The 18,396-nt window shown below is 35.3% G+C and overlaps 1 protein-coding gene across 1 annotated transcript in view; it reads left to right on the top strand.

The window, feature by feature from the left end:
• Positions 1–18,396, top strand: part of VWDE (von Willebrand factor D and EGF domains) — a 96,134-nt gene that overhangs the window by 43,127 nt on the left and 34,611 nt on the right. The window contains 4 exon segments of the mRNA XM_036862951.1: positions 2,975–3,070; positions 3,175–3,270; positions 3,935–4,035; positions 12,997–13,083. Coding sequence (XP_036718846.1) covers positions 2,975–3,070; positions 3,175–3,270; positions 3,935–4,035; positions 12,997–13,083 — 380 coding nt within the window.

Raw genomic sequence — 18,396 nt, 5'->3', positions numbered from 1 at the left:
TCATATTTTTAAGTGTATGCAAATATAGAGTAGATTTTTAGTATAAAACATGTCAGAATATGTCATAATTTAACTCCTAAAATATATACTTTCTTTGCCTTGTTACAGTTTGATTTGCAATCCTATTTTTTTAACTTGGAGGTTAGCTAGGATTCTGAGATTGAAATTGATGTGGAGAAGAAACCATCATTCTAATACTAGAAATTTGAGCACACAAATGAGTTTTTCTAGTTCAGATTTCTGTTAAGAAACCAGGTTTTGAAAATGGAAAGTTAAGACTAAATTAAGGCAAATCTTGAAAACTAGGAGACTATTACTAAATGTACATTTAAGAGTTTTAGGTAGGGTTTTGAGTGGAGAATATAAGGAGGTAAATAAAAAGCTATGTCTATCATGCTATATGCAGTAGATGTAAGTTATAGTAAGAAAAGTTCTGTAAAATGTATATGCCAACTATATAACTGGGTAAAGCAGGGGCTCTAAATTACTAAATTGAACTAAAAATTATCTAATGAACATATGTCATGTTATAGTTTTTGGAATTAGCAGTCTCTACAATTTCCTAGTGACATGGGTATTAGAAATTTACTTATAGTCTCCAGGCCTCAGACTTCTTTACTTTCAAGTTTGAACTAAACAGTTGCTGTCAAGTGCAAATGACACATACAGTGGACCACCTGCAAGTACAGTCAGCACATGGCTAGCTACCATTAAGTAATGGTATTATTGTCATAAGACATGTTACAGAAAGTGCAGAAGAAATGAAAACATGATCTTTATTTTTATTAGATCACATCCCCTTGTGAGCCCAAATGAAGGGAAGGGAAGATGGTATACACATGGAAAGCCATTGAATAAATTAGGCAGAATATGGTTAAAAGTAATATGAGGAGTATATTCTGTGTATTCTATAGGATTACAAAAGAGGAAGACAGACACTGAGCTGGAAACATCATGAAAGGTTAAACTACTCTATTAATAAGCAAGACTTAGGGACTTCCCTGGTGGCTCAGTGGTTAAGAATCCGCCCGCCAATGTGGGGGACATGGGTTCGAGCCCTGCTCTGGGAAAATCCCACATGCCGCGAAGCAACTAAGCCCGTGAGCCACAACTACGGAGCCTGCGCTCTAGAGCCCGCGAGCCACAACTACTGAGCCCGTGTGCCACAACTACTGAAGCCCACGCGCCTAGAGCCCGTGCTCCGCAACAAGAGAAGCCACCGCAATGAGAAGCCTGTGCACCGCAACAAAGAGTAGCCCTGCTCGCCGCAACTAGAGAAAGCCCACACGCAGCAACAAAGACCCAACGCAGCCAAAAATAAATAAATAAAATAAAGAAATTTATATAAATAAATAAAATATCACCATGTTACCTTTAAAAAAAAATAATAAGCAAGACTTAAAATGTGTGGCTGGAGAGATGATTAAATATATCTTCCAATTTCCTTCATCCCTTAAATGCCATGAGCCCATTCCATACAGAAAGTGAGGCCAGATTACTTGGCTCATTTTGGAGTTTGGTGGAAGATCCATCTGAGGCCTGGAGAATCTCATGAATACATACATGAAAGTGGGTTTTCCCCTAAACCTCCTTTTCTTAAAATGTGATTGAGGTGGGCATGACCGAGACCAAGTTTTATGTCATTTCTCTATATTACTTTAATTATATATACTTTTCTGTATACATGTAGTATTTATCTCTATACTCAAGTTTTGTAGAGTAGATGAGTATTGATTATAACAAGGCTATCCATTATAAAAGGGTCTTCTATTCTTTTCATTTTTAAGTTTTAAATTTCTAACCACAGGTATTTCCCATGGTGCTTTTGCAATGGAAACAATACACCTTTCTTAATAAATAGAAATAATCTTAAACTGTATAAAGATTATGAAGCAGAAAATGTAAGAGCATTTCTCCATAATAAAAAGTACCAATAAAAATGCCAGAGAAAGTACACTCAATCATTAACCAGAAAAGGCTCAGTCTAAAATAGTGGGAATTATCCATTTGCTGAAACATTCAGTTAATATTGTTTTTATACATAAAGTGCTTCATTATTTTCACTTATTAATCTATTTGAAATCAGTTGAAGTTTTCTTAGTGTTTGGAAATTTAAAAAGCAGCTATTAAAGATGGATCTAATTCAAATTGGGAGTCTGTCTATCAAGGCCCTATTACCAAAACCAGTTAGTTTGACATTCACTTTTAAAACACAAACTAAAATCCACTTAATCATCATTTAAGGAAAATTAAATTTAAAAATTTATAGGCAGGTTTGCCTATGTATTATTGTTTTTTAAATAACTGCATTTAATTGTCATATCTATAAGAAATATGAAGCAACAAAAATCCTCTCATAAAAGATTATAAACATTAACTTCTGAACTCCATGGAACAGAATCACATACATAGAAGATACTAGTACTGCGTATTCAGGATTATCCAATAAATATTCCTGACAAAGCCAAAGATTTATTGTTAAAAAGATTTTTCACCAGGCATTCACAGGAATAAGTCACATATAAAGCTCTGCCTTCGTGACCTCAGTAGGTATCCAAAAGTTAACTTTAAAGTTTTTTCTAAACATCATGTGACCAATGTTGAGTTTTTCTAATTTCCACAGGAACAGATATTCTTATTTTGAGCTCAGTTTTGACTTATTTTCTTGGTTTTGCCCAGGTCATTTCACTCTATGTGCACTCTAATACTGAAGGCTCCACTGGTTATGAACAACACATTTCATAATTCACCAATACATTTCAAATTGTGCTAACCCACTAGCAACTTACAGCTATAAGCATTGTATTTTATGACTTAGAAAGGACGGTTTTAATGACTTGCAGTGGTGATCTTTTATTTTAATAACACATTTCTCTGCCTTATGTCCCCATAGATAATAAGCACATGATGCAATATGTAATATATAATAATTGAATATGTGATATTCACAGATTGCTGCCATGTGTTCCTTTAGCTATCTGTCACCCTCCCTGTAAGAATGGTGGTCACTGCATGAGAAATAACGTGTGTTCCTGTCCTCAAGGATACACTGGTAGGAAATGCCAAAAAAGTAAGACACTACTAAATGTGTTTGCCAACTACATGTAAAGCAAACATATTAAACAGCAAAACTACTGATATTTAAGAACTGATATTTCATCCCTTTACCTTAAGGTATCTGTGATCCCATATGCATTAATGGAGGAAAGTGCATGGGACCAAACCTTTGCTCTTGTCCTTCTGGCTGGACAGGGAAACAATGCAACACACGTAAGAGAAATACTCCTAAAATGCTAAAGTCCACATGGGAACATAAAGCAGACTTTCAGACAAAGAGCATTTTCCTTGTTTTCTGTTTCCTTGTTTTTATTTTTTTTATTTGTTCCTACTTTAGAATATATCTTTTCGAAATAGAAAGAGTAAAATGCCAAGTCCTCTGAACTCATTCTTTCAGGTTAGTGGAGGTAGAGGATATCCTGTATTTTCCAGTCTGTTCACTACGATTGCCAGGATAAATGACAAGTCTTTAAGTCCTGGTCTCTCAGTATTAAGTAGGAGTCAGGGGAAGGTTTTTTAAAAATTACTGATTCCTTGGTCCCATCTCAGACCAATTCAGAACCTCCTGAGATGGGGTACCACTGCTTTCAAGTCTTGCTAGTTTTTGAGATGATGGCAGCTCTCCTCATTCAAATGTTTCATTTTTTTTCCTTTTATAAATTATTATTTAAAATTAGCAGTTATTATAATGTATTGTCCAAAGTGTAAAATGAGAAGCAACATAAATGTCTAACAATTGGGGAAAAGCTTTAAGGGAAAAGATCCTTTAATCATTGATTTTTAACTGTTTCTCTTTTTTCAATGAAAATTTTTATGGTTTATGATAGGATTTGACTAGTAAATTAAATTATTAACTTGTTTATTTCTCTATTTGCAGCTATCTGCTTTCAGAAATGTAAAAATGGTGGTGAGTGTATTGCTCCTAGCATATGCCATTGTCCTACGACATGGGAAGGAGCACAGTGTCAAATACATAAGGCTACAGAATTTGCTTTCTAATCTATGTTCTGAATTTGAATCTATTATAATTATCAAACAAAGTATAGCTTTAGGAGAAATATATAGGGTAAAATAAATCCCAGCATGCTAATCCGTTAAAAAGAAAGTTTTAGAAATAAAAGGATATCACCCATTTCTATACCCATTTTAAAAAAGAAAGTATGGTATATTATATTAATATTTTGTGTGACATAGATTACTCCAAATTACGGTCTGTGGGTTGCCAGTGAAGTTCTCTTAGGTGGACTGAAGAAGGTTTTTTTTTTTATTTTAAAAGATCTTTCTTTTTCCTCCAGTTTTATTGCAATATAATTGACATTCTGCACTGTGTAAGTTTAAGGTATACAGCATAACGATTTGACTTACATAAATCATGAAATAATTACCACAATAAGTTTAGTGAATATCCATCACCTCATACAGCTACAACATTAAAGAAATAGAAAAAAATGTTTTTTCCTTGTGATGAGAACTTTTACTGTCTTAAAACTTTCATATATAATGTAGAGCAGTGTTAATTATATTTATTGTGTTGTATGTTACATCCCTAGTACTTATTTAACTTATAACTAGAAGTTTGTATCTTTTGACTATTTTCATCCAAGGGGGAATTGGATAAAGAAGGTTTTAATGTAAGTTTAAATGTTTTTCCATATTATAAGGTAGGTATATATCTATCATGGAAATTATAGAAAATATGAAAAAGTTTTTAAAAATTAATCACTCCAAATTCCACCACCCAGAACTAGTTTCTGCCTTGATTTTAGCATTTTAGTTATTTCAGTTCTAGTCATAAATTTTTACATAGATGGGACCGCAGGGTATAAAGGAAAATCAAATGTAATGCAATTTTGAAATTTATGAAAACTTGAAATAACATGTTAAAATATTAACAAAGACACAGCCGGACGACTGGACACAGAGGCGGCCGGGCTCCCTCAGGCTCGGACTGTGCTCGCCGCCGTGCAGAGGCTCAAGATTGACACCTGGCCAGAGCATCAAGACCTGGTCAGCCACACGACTCAGAAGAAAAGGGAGAAAAGAAAAAAGAAAGAAAGAAAGAAAAACCGTGTGGATGAAAGGCTCCTGGTGCTCCAGCCAGGCATCAGGGCTGTGCCTCTGAGGTGGGAGAGCCAACTTCAGGACACTGGTCCACAAGAGACCTCCCAGCTCCACGTAATACCAAATGGCGAAAATCTCAGAGATCTCCATCTCAACATCAAGACCCAGCTTCACTCAACGACCAGCAAGCTACAGTGCTGGACACCCTATGCCAAACAACTAGCAAGACAGGAACACAGCCCCATCCATTAGTAGAGAGGCTGCCTAAAATCATAATAAGGCCACAGACACCCCAAAATACACCACCAGATGTGGACGTGCCCACCAGAAAGACAAGATCCAGCCTCATCCACCAGAACACAGGCACTAGTTCCCTCCACCAGGAAGCCTATACAACCCACTGAACCAACCTTAGCCACTGGGGACAGATACCAAAAACAACGGGAATTACGAACCTGCAGCCTGTGAAAAGGAGACCCCAAACACAGTAAGATAAGCAAAATGAGATGACAGAAAAACACACAGCAGATGAAGGAGCAGGGTCAAAACACACCAGACCTAACAAATGAAGAGGAAATAGGTAGTCTACCTGAAAAAGAATTCAGAATACTGATAGTAAGGATGATCCAAAATCTTGGAAATAAAATAGACAAAATGCAAGAAACATTTAACAAGGATATAGAAGAACTAAAGAGGAACCAAGCCATGATGAAAAACACAATAAATGAAATTAAAAATACTCTAGATGGGATCAATAGCAGAATAACTGAGGCAGAAGAATGGATAAGTGACCTGGAAGATAAAATGGTGGAAATAACTACTGCAGAGCAGAATAAAGAAAAAAGAATGAAAAGAACTGAGGAAAGTCTCAGAGACCTCTGGGACAACATTAAACACACCAACATTCGAATTATAGGGGTCCCAGAAGAAGAAGAGAAAAAGAAAAGGACTGAGAAAATATTTGAAGAGATTATAGTTGAAAACTTCCCTCATATGGGAAAGGAAATAGTTACTCAAGTCCTGGAAGCACAGAGAGTTCCATACAGGATAAATCCAAGGAGAAACACGTCAAGACATATATTAATCAAACTATCAAAAATTAAATATAAAGAAAACATATTAAAAGCAGCAAGGGAAAAACAACAAATAACACAGAAGGGAATCCCCATAAGGTTAACAGCTGATCTTTTAGCAAAAACTCTGCAAGCCAGAAGGGAGTGGCAGGATATACTTAAAGTGATGAAGGAGAAAAACCTACAACCAAGATTACTCTACCCAGCAAGGATCTCATTCAGATTCGATGGAGAAATTAAAACCTTTACAGACAAGCAAAAGCTGAGAGAGTTCAGCACCACCAAACCAGCTTTACAACAAATGCTAACGGAACTTCTCTAGGCAAGAAACACAAGAGAAGGAAAACACCTACAATAACCCAAAACATTTAAGAAAATGGGAATAGGAACATACATATCGATAATTACCTTAAATGTAAATGGATTAAATGCTCCCACCAAAAGACACAGACTGGCTGAATGGATACAAAAACAAGACCCATATATATGCTGTTTACAAGAGACCCACTTCAGACCTAGAGACACATACAGACTGAAAGTGAGGGGATGGAAAAAGATATTCCATGCAAATGGAAATCAAAAGAAAGCTGGAGTAGCAATTCTCATATCAGACAAAGTAGACTTTAAAATAAAGACTATTACAAGAGACAAAGAAGGACACTATATAATGATCAAGGGATCGATCCAAGAGGAAGGTATAACAATTGTACATATTTATGCACCCAACATAGGAGCACCTCAATACATAAGGCAAATACTAACAGCCATAAAAGGGGAAATCGACAGCAACACAATCATAGTAGGGGACTCTAACACCCCACTTTCACCAATGGACAGATCATCCAAAATGAAAATAAATAAGGAAACACAAGCTTTAAATGATACATTAAACAAGATGGACTTAATTGATATTTATAGGACATTCCATCCAAAAACAACAGAATACACATTTTTCTCAAGTGCTCATGGAACATTCTCCAGGATAGATCATATCTTGGGTCACAAATCAAGCCTTGGTAAATTTAAGAAAATTGAAATCGTATCAAGTATCTTTTCCGACCACAATGCTATGAGACTAGATATCAATTACAGGAAAAGATCTGTAAAAAATACAAACACATGGAGGCTACACAATACACTACTTACTAACGAAGTGATCACTGAAGAAATCAAAGGGGAAATCAAAAAATACCTAGAAACAAATGACAATGGAGACACGACGACCCAAAACCTATGGGACGCAGCAAAAGCAGTGCTAAGAGGGAAGTTTATAGCAATACAAGCCTACCTCAAGAAACAGGAAACATCTCGAATAAACAACCTAACCTTGCAACCTGAAGCAATTAGAGAAAGAATAACAAAAAAAACCCCAAAGCTAGCAGAAGGAAAGAAATCATAAAGATCAGATCAGAAATAAATGAAAAAGAAATGAAGGAGACAACAGCGAAGATCAATAAAACTAAAAGCTGGTTCTTTGAGAAGATAAACAAAATTGATAAACCATTAGCCAGACTCATCAAGAGAAAAACGGAGAAGACTCAAATCAATAGAATTAGAAATGAAAAAGGAGAAGTAACCACTGACACTGCAGAAATACAAACGATCATGAGAGATTACTACAAGCAACTCTATGCCAATAAAATGGACAACCTGGAAGAAATGGACAGATTCTTAGAAATGCACAACCTGCCGAGACTGAACCAGGAAGAAATAGAAAATATGAACAGACCAATCACAAGCACTGAAATTGAAACTGTGATTAAAAATCTTCCAACAAACAAAAGCCCAGGACCAGATGGCTTCACAGGCGAATTCTATCAAACATTTAGAGAAGAGCTAACACCTATCCTTCTCAAACTCTTCCAAAATATTGCAGAGGGAGGAACACTCCCAAACTCATTCTACGAGGCCACCATCACCCTTATACCAAAACCAGACAAAGATGTCACAAAGAAAGAAAACTACAGGCCAATATCACTGATGAACATAGATGCAAAAATCCTCAACAAAATACTAGCAAACAGAATCCAACAGCACATTAAAAGGATCATACACCATGAGCAAGTGGGGTTATCCCAGGAATACAAGGATTCTTCAATATACGCAAATCAATCAACGTGATACACCATATTAACAAATTGAAGGAGAAAAACCATATGATCATCTCAATAGATGCAGAGAAAGCTTTCGACAAAATTCAACACCCATTTATGATTAAGAGCCCTGCAGAAAGTAGGCATAGAGGGAACTTTCCTCAACATAATAAAGGCCATATATGACAAACCCACAGCCAACATTGTCCTCAATGGTAAAAAACTGAAACCATTTCCACTAAGATCAGGAACAAGACAAGGTTGCCCACTCTCACCACTATTATTCAACATAGTTTTGGAAGTGTTAGCCACAGCAATCAGAGAAGAAAAAGAAATAAAAGGAATCCAAATCGGAAAAGAAGAAGTAAAGCTGTCACTGTTTGCAGATGACATGATACTATACATAGAGAATCCTAAAGATGCTACCAGAAAACTACTAGAGCTAATCAATGAATTTGGTAAACTAGCAGGATACAAAATTAATGCACAGAAATCTCTTGCATTTCTATACACTAATGACGAAAAATCTGAAAGTGAAATTAAGAAAACACTCCCGTTTACCACTGCAACAAAAAGAATAAAATATCTAGGAATAAACCTACCTAGGGAGACAAAAGACCTGTATGCAGAAAATTATAAGACACTGATGAAAGAAATTAAAGATGATACAAATAGATGGAGAGATATACCATGTTCTTGGATTGGAAGAATCAACATTGTGAAAATGACTCTACTACCCAAAGCAATCTACAGATTCAATGCAATCCCTATCAAACTACCACTGGCATTTTTCACAGAACTAGAACAAAAAATTTCACAATTTGTATGGAAACACAAAAGACCCCGAAGAGCCAAAGCAATCTTGAGAACGAAAAATGGAGCTGGAGGAATCAGGCTCCCTGACTTCAGACTGTATTACAAAGCTACAGTAATCAAGACAGTTTGGTACTGGCACAAAAACAGAAATACAGATCAATGGAACAGGATAGAAAGCCCAGAGATAAACCCACGCACATATGGTCACCTTATCTTTGATAAAGGAGGCAAGCATATACAGTGGAGAAAAGACAGCCTCTTCAATAAGTGGTGCTGGGAAAATTGGACAGATACATGTAAAAGTATGAAATTAGAACACTCCCTGACACCATACACAAAAATAAACTCAAAATGGATTAAAGGCCTAAATGTAAGGCCAGACACTATCAAACTCTTAGAGGAAAACATAGGCAGAACACTCTATGACATAAATCACAGCAAGATTCTTTTTGACCCAGCTCCTAGAGAAATGGAAATAAAAACACAAATAAACAAATGGGACCTAATGAAACTTAAAAGTTTTTGCACAGCAAAGGAAACCATAAACAAGACCAAAAGACAACCCTCAGAATGGGAGAAAATATTTGCAAATGAAGCAACTGACAAAGGATTAATCTCCAAGATTTACAAGCAGCTCATGCAGCTAAATAACAAAAAAATGAACAACCCAATCCAAAAATGGGCAGAAGACCTAAATAGACATTTCTCCAAAGAAGATATATGGATTGCCAACAGACACATGAAAGAATGCTCAACATCATTAATCATTAGAGAAATGCAAATCAAAACTACAATGAGATATCATCTCACACCAGTCAGAATGGCCATCATCAAAGAATCTAGAAACAATAAATGCTGGAGAAGGTGTGGAGGAAAGGGAACACTCTTGCACTGTTAGTGGGAATATAAATTGATACAGCCACTATGGAGAACAGTATGGAGGTTCCTTAAAAAACTACAAATAGAACTACCATACGACCCAGCAATCCCACTACTGGGCATATACCCTGAGAAAACCATAGTTCAAAAAGAGTCATGTACCAAAATGTTCATTGCAGCTCTATTTACAATAGCCAGGACATGGAAGCAACCTAAATGTCCATCGACAGATGAATGGATAAAGAAGATGTGGCACATATATACAATGGAATATTACTCAGCCATAAAAAGAAATGAAATGGAGGTATTTGTAATGAGGTGGATGGAGTTAGAGTCTGTCATACAGAGTGAAGTAAGTCAGAAAGAGAAAAACAAATACAGTATGCTAACACATATATATGGAATCTAAGGAAAAATAAAAAAGGCCATGAAGAACCTGGTGGCAAGACGGGAATAAAGACACAGGCCTACTAGAGAATGGACTTGAGGATATGGGGAGGGGGAGGGGTGAGATGTGACAGGGTGAGAGAGTGTCATGGACATGTATACACTACCAAATGTAAAATAGATAGCTAGTGGGAAGCAGCCGCATAGCACAGGGAGATCAGCTCGGTGCTTTGTGACCACCTAGAGGGGTGGGATAGGGAGGGTGGGAGGGAGGGAGATGCAAGAGGGAAGAGATATGGGAACATATGTATATGTATAACTGATTCACTTTGTTATAAAGCAGAAACTAACACACCATTGTAAAGCAATTATACTTCAATAAAGATGTTTAAAAAAAAAACACAATAAAAAAAATTAACAAAGATTAATAACCCAATGGGAAAAACAGAAAATCTCCTCAAAATATTTTCAAATGCTCAGTAATTACATAATATCAAAACTGGTGATCCAAGTGTATTGTAAACTGAAATAGCACAATTGTAAAATGACTGTGCCTTTTTACTAGAAATACCTGCTCTGCTTTTCATGTATCAGAGATTCTGCATATAATTTTTATGACTCTTAGACTTTATTAGTAATTGCTATTATAATTTACACATTTCTCATCCTAGGAAAATATTTTCGAAGAATTCATTAAGTACTAGTACTTACATAAGAATTATGTGCTCAAAAATAAATAATTCTCATTGAAAGTTAGATGTGATAAAATGCTAGAAAAAAGAACTAGCAACCTCAGTTTGGGCTACTCATTCTGGAGAGAGTTTGTATGGAACATGACAGAGAATGATAAGATGCTAAAAGCACATTAATGTGGAAATATGCTCCAGTAATTGTGGATTAAGGTACTCTGAGCACAGCCTGAAGATGTGCACCCTGTTTTTGCACCTTGTGTTTGCACCTTGTGTTTGCACCTTGCACCTTTATGTGAATTTTTTAAAGTCCCCTTCCTCAAAATGCTTTACTTGCATCTGTCTGGAAACAGTCTAAATATTGATGATGTTATTTATACAAGATGTCTTACTGCCATCTTCTGGAAAATTGTTGTAATAAATATTTGAATCTATGAGGTCTGTGATATGAACAGTGCTTCCTTAGCTGTGGAACCTTCTGCATTACATAACCTGCTCAGCCATACACAATATTTCTGATGAAAACACACCTTTCAATGTTGCATTTATATTAAAGGGAATATTATTCTTGAATTATGCAAGCTTCCAATATGAGCTCTTGAAAGAGATACCTCTCCCATGAAAAATAACTGTATTGTATATAATTTTATATTCCTATTTTTTTAGTCAATATTACTTAAAAGCATTTCCATGTCCTTAAAGATGTAATTTTAAATGATATATTAAATTCCATAATATAAATATTATAATTCACTTGACATTTCCTTTCATATTGAACATTTCTGTTATTTACAAATTGTTACTATTATAAGCATTTTTCTCTGTAGGTGGGTAGGTAGATAGAAAGAAAGAGAGAGAGAAAGAGAGAGAGAGAGAGAGAGAAAGAAAGAAAGAGAGAGAGAAAGAGAGAAAGAGAGAAAAAGAAAGAAAGAAAGAAAGAAAGAAAGAAAGAAAGAAAGAAAGAAAGAAAGAAAGAAAGAAAGAAAGAAAAAAAGAAAGAAAAGAAAGAAGACAAAAGATAAATAGATATAGGTATTCAAAAATTGCATAGAGAGAGATTTTAAAGAAGAAATTTCTAGTACAGACAGTGTGAAGATCTTTAGGAAGCTTCCAATAGAGTTGTTTCACATTAAACTTCCATTGATAGTATATAAAATTGTCTGTTTTTCCATACATTGGTCAGTACTGAATTGTCCCTTTTAAATTTTTGCTAAAAAAATTTTTATTAAAAAGCAAATTATGAATGCTATCTTATATTACTGATTCGAATCTTCTCTCTATAGAAAACAAAAAGATATATTTTAAATACTTTAAAATGTAGCCAATGAAAATTCTGTTTGCTTTAATAATATCTTTATAAAATATTGAAACTGTTGTGTTGAGTTTGGGGGTGTTTTGTCTTTTGATATGTGTATGTATGTGTGTGTTTGCACGCTGGTTGCAGAAATATAGGAGTGCAATTGGTCATTCATAGATTCTTATGACTATTTTTATAGTCAAGTTGCTGAATGGCTTCAGACCACTGGAATAGAATATGTCACAAGCATTTGTGTCAAAAGGTGGTAACTGTAAAAACTTGTGTATTCCAGCAATTTGCTATCAAAAGTGTCTTTATGGGGCTTCCCTGGTGGCGCAGTGGTTGAGAATTTGCCTGCCAATGCAGGGGACACGGGTTCGAGCCCTGGTCTGGGAAGATCCCACATGCCAGGGAGCGACTAGGCCTGTGAGCCACAACTACTGAGCCTGCGCGTCTGGAGTCTGTGCTCCGCAACAAGAGAGGCCGCGATAGTGAGAGGCCCGCGCACCGCGATGAAGAGTGGCCCCCACTTGCCGCAACTAGAGAAAGCCCTCGCACAGAAACGAAGACCCAACACAGCCATAAATTAATTAATTAATTAATTAAAAAAAAAAACATATACGTCACATTAAAAAAAAAAAAAGTGTCTTTATGGAGGCAGATGCGTACTCCCCAACATATGTTTTTGCCACACTGGATATACTGGAGTCAAATGTGAAAAGAAAATACAGGTATTTTACATTTTAAACAAAGTATATATTAGATATCGACATATGCCATCTACTCAGATATTCTACTTAGTGATTTTTACCTATCTGTTAATGTTTTATTTTCTTTTACTTCCAAAATAGAAAACATACAAGATTTTACTATTTGCCTCCAAAACTAAAAGTAATATCATTCTTGTGTCATTATAGAGTCATCTTATAATTCAAAATTTTGATGTGCACTTAAGGAATTTCAGTGTGTAGATAACAACCATCAAACATAATGTAATATATCATGGCACCAGAGCTGAAAGAAAGCAAATATCTCACAATATGGATTTAAGACACCAATAATTAATATTTGGTCAAACACAAGGTAAAAAGGCCACCTTCACCCTTTTAAAAAAATTCCCCACTTTTATATCAATGAATCACGACTTCATTGATTTTGGTGGGGACGTGTTTCTAAACATTTTCAGTGGATCATATGCCACTGAAGCCTTGAATGAATATCCTCATCCTTTTCCCTGATAGTAGTTCTCTCTCTTCATTTACTCCCTATTAAAATCCATTTCAGGGAAAGCAATAAAAAACTCTTCAGGGCTTCCCTGGTGGCGCAGTGGTTGAGAATCTGCCTGCCAATGCAGGGGACACGGGTTCGAGCCCTGGTCTGGGAAGATCCCACATGCCGCGGAGCAACTAAGGCCATGAGCCACAACTACTGAGCCTGCGCGTCTGGAGCCTGTGCTCTGCAACAAGAGAGGCCGCGACAGTAAGAGGCCCGCGCACCGCGATGAAGAGTGGCCCCCGCTCGCCGCAACTAGAGAAAGCCCTCGCACAGAAATGAAGACCCAACACAGCCAAAAATAAATAAATACATTAAAAAAAAAAAAAAAAACTCTTCATACCATTACAATTAGGATTTATTTGTATTTGGAAAATCAAGAAAGCAAAGGAAGAAGAAAGGCTTTCTTGCAGTTTCTGAAGTTGCCCCACACTTAACTTACAAGGCCAGTGCTATGTAAACATCTATTTTAAAAGTTTCTGTGATCATATCAGTACTTATAAAATGAAACTGAATTTTTTAGGTTTCCAATCTTAAATTTCTAAATATCAATAGCCAAGATACTTTTTCAGTCTTAATTCCTACATATACCAACGTGACTCTAATGATCACAAAAAAAAAAAAAAAAACCGTTGCAGCAGAACTCTCCAAAAATTTCTTAAAGTTAATCTGTATTAGATTTAATTTTTTAAAAAAAGGTCATGAAGAACCTAGTGGTAAGACGGGAATAAAGACACAGACCTACTAGAGAATGGACTTGAGGATATGGGGAGGGGGAAGGGTAAGCGGTGACAAAGTGAGAGAGTGGCATGGACACATATACACTACCAAACGTAAAATAGCTAACTAGTGGGAAGCAACCGCATAGCACAGGGAGATCAGCTCGGTGCTTTGTGACCACCTAGAGGGGTGGGATAGGGAGGGTGGGAGGGAGGGAGATGCAAGAGGGAAGAGATATGGGAACATATGTATATGTATAACTGATTCACTTTGTTATAAGGCAGAAACTAACACAACATCGTAAAGCAATTATACTCCAATAAAGATGTTAAAAAATAAAAAAAAAGCAATTACAGGGACTTCCCTGGTTGTCCAGTGGTTAAGACTTCGCCTTCCAGTGAAGGGGATGCAGGTTCCATCCGTGGTCAGGGAAATAAGATCCCACATGCCTTGTGGCCAAAAAACCAAAACAGAAAACAGAAACAATATTGTAACAAATTCAATAAAGACTTTAAAAATGGTCCACATCAAAAAAAAAAAAAATCTTAAAAAAACACACAATTATATGCTATTTAGCACTTCAAAAAACCCAAGGGTCATGAATATCAAAGTATGCTGGAGTATTATATTTTGAAAAATGATAAGGAATTTTCTTCCTGAAGCAAGATACTGAATCAGTCTGGCTTAGAGGCAAAGTGGATGTATATATATGTTTTTCTTCTAGCACTTGTGTTCATCCTGGAAGGATATGTCCCCCATTTTGAAAAAAACAGGATTATAATAGTACTATGGTTTGAAAACTAGGAAACAAAAGTTATTGAGTAACTATTTGATCAGCTATTGTTGAGAAAAATAAATATAAAAGTTTGAGTTACCTGAGTTTGAAGGCAGCCTAAATATAACTTATTTTATTTTATTTGAGATTTTTATGGCACAGAAAACCCTATGACCTCAAAAGCTTTTAACTCCACTTTGACAGACTAAACTAGGTTACTTCTCTATATTCTATTTTTTATGCATTTCTTTACTGCTTGAATCCTTCCTCATGTGATTAATAGCAGATCATCCTCATCCCCATTAATGTTGCTTCTGAGACTGCATCTGGAACCATATTAAGGAAAGAGAGAACAGAAGGTCATGGGGAAGGAGAAGGAAAACAAAACAGAAAGACTAGCCCAAGGACCACATGTCCTGCTTTACTATAACCTGCTCTCCCAAGTTCTTATGGATTGCTAGAATTTCAATAAAAGAGACCAAGAATTACTGGCTAGAAACAAAAGACACAAAGAAAGAGGAAATGGGGAAGGATGGTGCTAAAGAGGGTGGGTTGATGAACAGCTTTGAGGTTTCATAACTTGCTGCCTAGCTGCTAAGTGTACTTACCATATCCCTGCCACTTGTTTGCTCTGTGACGTTGGGCAAGGTACGCCACCCTGAGCCTTAATTTTTTTCATCTGTAATATGGAGCTAATAGTAACACCTAATCATGGGGTAGTTGTAAGGATTAAATATGTTAATATATGTGAAGTACCTAGAACAGTGCCTGGTATGTAGAAAATACTATGTAAGTTTGTTGGTAGTTGCATTGAATAGAGGAATAGAGAGAGGTGGAGAAGGGCAAGGATGGGCAAAGAGACTTGAGAGAAATGTTGCAATGTGCTATGAATATCAAAAGTCATTTCCTGAAGGATATAAAAATTTTTATTTGGTTTTATTGAGCATGGATGTTTCTTGAATGTAACTCTGCCAAGATGGAGTCATGTAGTACCCAAGCTCCATTCAGTCACAACTGTTTTGACATTTAAATATGATCTTGATTAGATCTCAGTTTTATGAAAGCAGTACTTAGTCTCTAGTGGCAAACATAGAACCTGAAAGAGCTTTATGTATCATGTCAGGGGGAAGGAGGTAGCAAATAATGAGTCAGAGTTAACTGGTTTTTTAATATTCTTTGAAAGTTGATTTCCCTCTTCCTACTACAGATAAAACACCATTGAGTAATATCAAGTATAAGAATGGAAATTTTTATTCAGAAAAAACTGAAGTTAACTACTTGAAGTTTATTTGAACATCATTTTTAAAGCTATTTTAAAGGCCGAAGAAACTAATAAATGCAGACTGGTCTTAGCTGTTAGAGAAAAGCAAAGAAGAAATCCAGATAATCAAAAGTTTACTTTGAAATGTGATTTGATATTTACATATTGAAATGATGTTTCTGATATTCCTGACATTCACAATATTTAATAAACTGAATATTTTCCCAGTCCTTACTGTGATGGTGTCTTTATCATCAGGGATCAGTCAGCATAACAGAAGCCATTTGATGTATCCAGATATAAAGTGTTAATGCAGAATTAGGGACTCTCAGGACTGTTGGAAGAGCTGGGGTAGAGATGGGGGAGGATAGGGTAGAGGTCAGGAAAGCAGCTGCTGTAGGTCAGAGATTGAGAATGAAGATGTCAGCCTGTTTCCAAGCATCTAGCTGCAAACACCTCTGAAAAAATAATGGCTTCCTATTCATTTCCATCTTCTAACTCTCCAGAAAGTTTTTTTCATTGGTGAACTCTAACCCAGAACCACACAGAGAAGGGGATTCTGGAAAATGTAGACCCTAGCCTTAGAAGGAAGTGACAGTGGTGCCAAAGGGACGAAAGTGAGCTAACACAAGACATACTAAAAGTTCTGCATCTTATTGCCTTGGACTGTATTCCAGAGATAAAGCTATTACTTTTCACTGATAAAAACACCATATTTAGTATCATCTGTTTATTTTTCACCTCTACTCTTTCTGCTGCTCTGACCTGTACCATTTCTAGACAGAGGGGAAGAAATAATGTAATTGGGTGTTTTAAAGGACTTGCTTAGTCATTGTGTTTACGTGAAAATGTCTTTTTATTTATCCGTTCTTTCAGTACCATGATCTGTTTTGGTGCAGAAGCAAGAGCGAAACTATCACAAAATCAAATCCTTCTATAAATATCAAAAGAGAATTGGATGCTTAATAAAAGAAAATTTAAATGACATGATTGTTGAGGAAGTGGGAATGTCAACAGGGAGTATACAAATAATTGAAAGATCTGTCTCAAAGATGAAAATAATTATACGTTAACTAGAGTTATAAAACTTCCTTTTCTCTACTACCTTATATTTGACCTCAAACTTTTCATTATCTTTTTTCAAAAAACATTTTAATTTGAACATGCCTATTTTAAATCATGTAAGTTTACAAAACTCATTTTGTTCTTTTAACTATTTCTAAGCCATGTCTAAAATTATAAGATAAAGTAAGACATTATTAGAAATTATTGCTAACTTTGATAAGAATCTTTTTAAGCATTAAATGTCACAATTAAAGAGATTTTATCATTTCATATTTGCTGAAAGGTAGTTTTAAAGAATCATTTAAGAGGATATAACATGTTTTACTATGTTTTATTTTATTACCAAAAATACAGAAATATAAATGCAAAATAAACCTTTGACAATTAGTGTGTGCTTAAATTTTTAAGCTGCTGTGAAAATATGAATACTAGAAAGAAAAAAATACTCTAGATAAAAGTGAGTACTTTTTTAAAGTTAATAATTAGAATTGAAATTCCTACAAAAATAGTTAAATGAAATAGCTATAATTTTTAAACTGTTTCTGCCTCCTTTGCTCAGTATACAACATTGCAATTTTATCAGTAGCTTTACTAAGCTGATCTTCAGTGTACACTTTTTATGGTTAAAAAGTTATAATAGCTCAAGGATTTATTCTGAAATGTCTAAACCAATACTTTAAAATCTTCATAAATATTTCCTAGATCCACACCAAGAATCCCAAGCTACAATTAAAATATTAATCAGTAGACTATGCATTTATAATAGATTTAATGGACCTGAATATGCTAATAATGAAGAAATGTTATAGTTTACAGTTTACAGATTTTATATAAAAGCACTCCTTATGAAAGATAATGACTCGTGCAAATGGAAGTAGTGTTTTAGAAATATAATGTGAGTTTTGAAAAGCAAGTAATTTGATAAATTTATGAAGAAATTTATTTTTTTCT

The sequence above is a fragment of the Balaenoptera musculus genome, chromosome 9 (genome assembly GCF_009873245.2).
Source record: "Balaenoptera musculus isolate JJ_BM4_2016_0621 chromosome 9, mBalMus1.pri.v3, whole genome shotgun sequence".
Classification (NCBI taxonomy): domain Eukaryota; kingdom Metazoa; phylum Chordata; class Mammalia; order Artiodactyla; family Balaenopteridae; genus Balaenoptera; species Balaenoptera musculus.
This window is presented reverse-complemented; position numbering and strand designations above follow the sequence as displayed.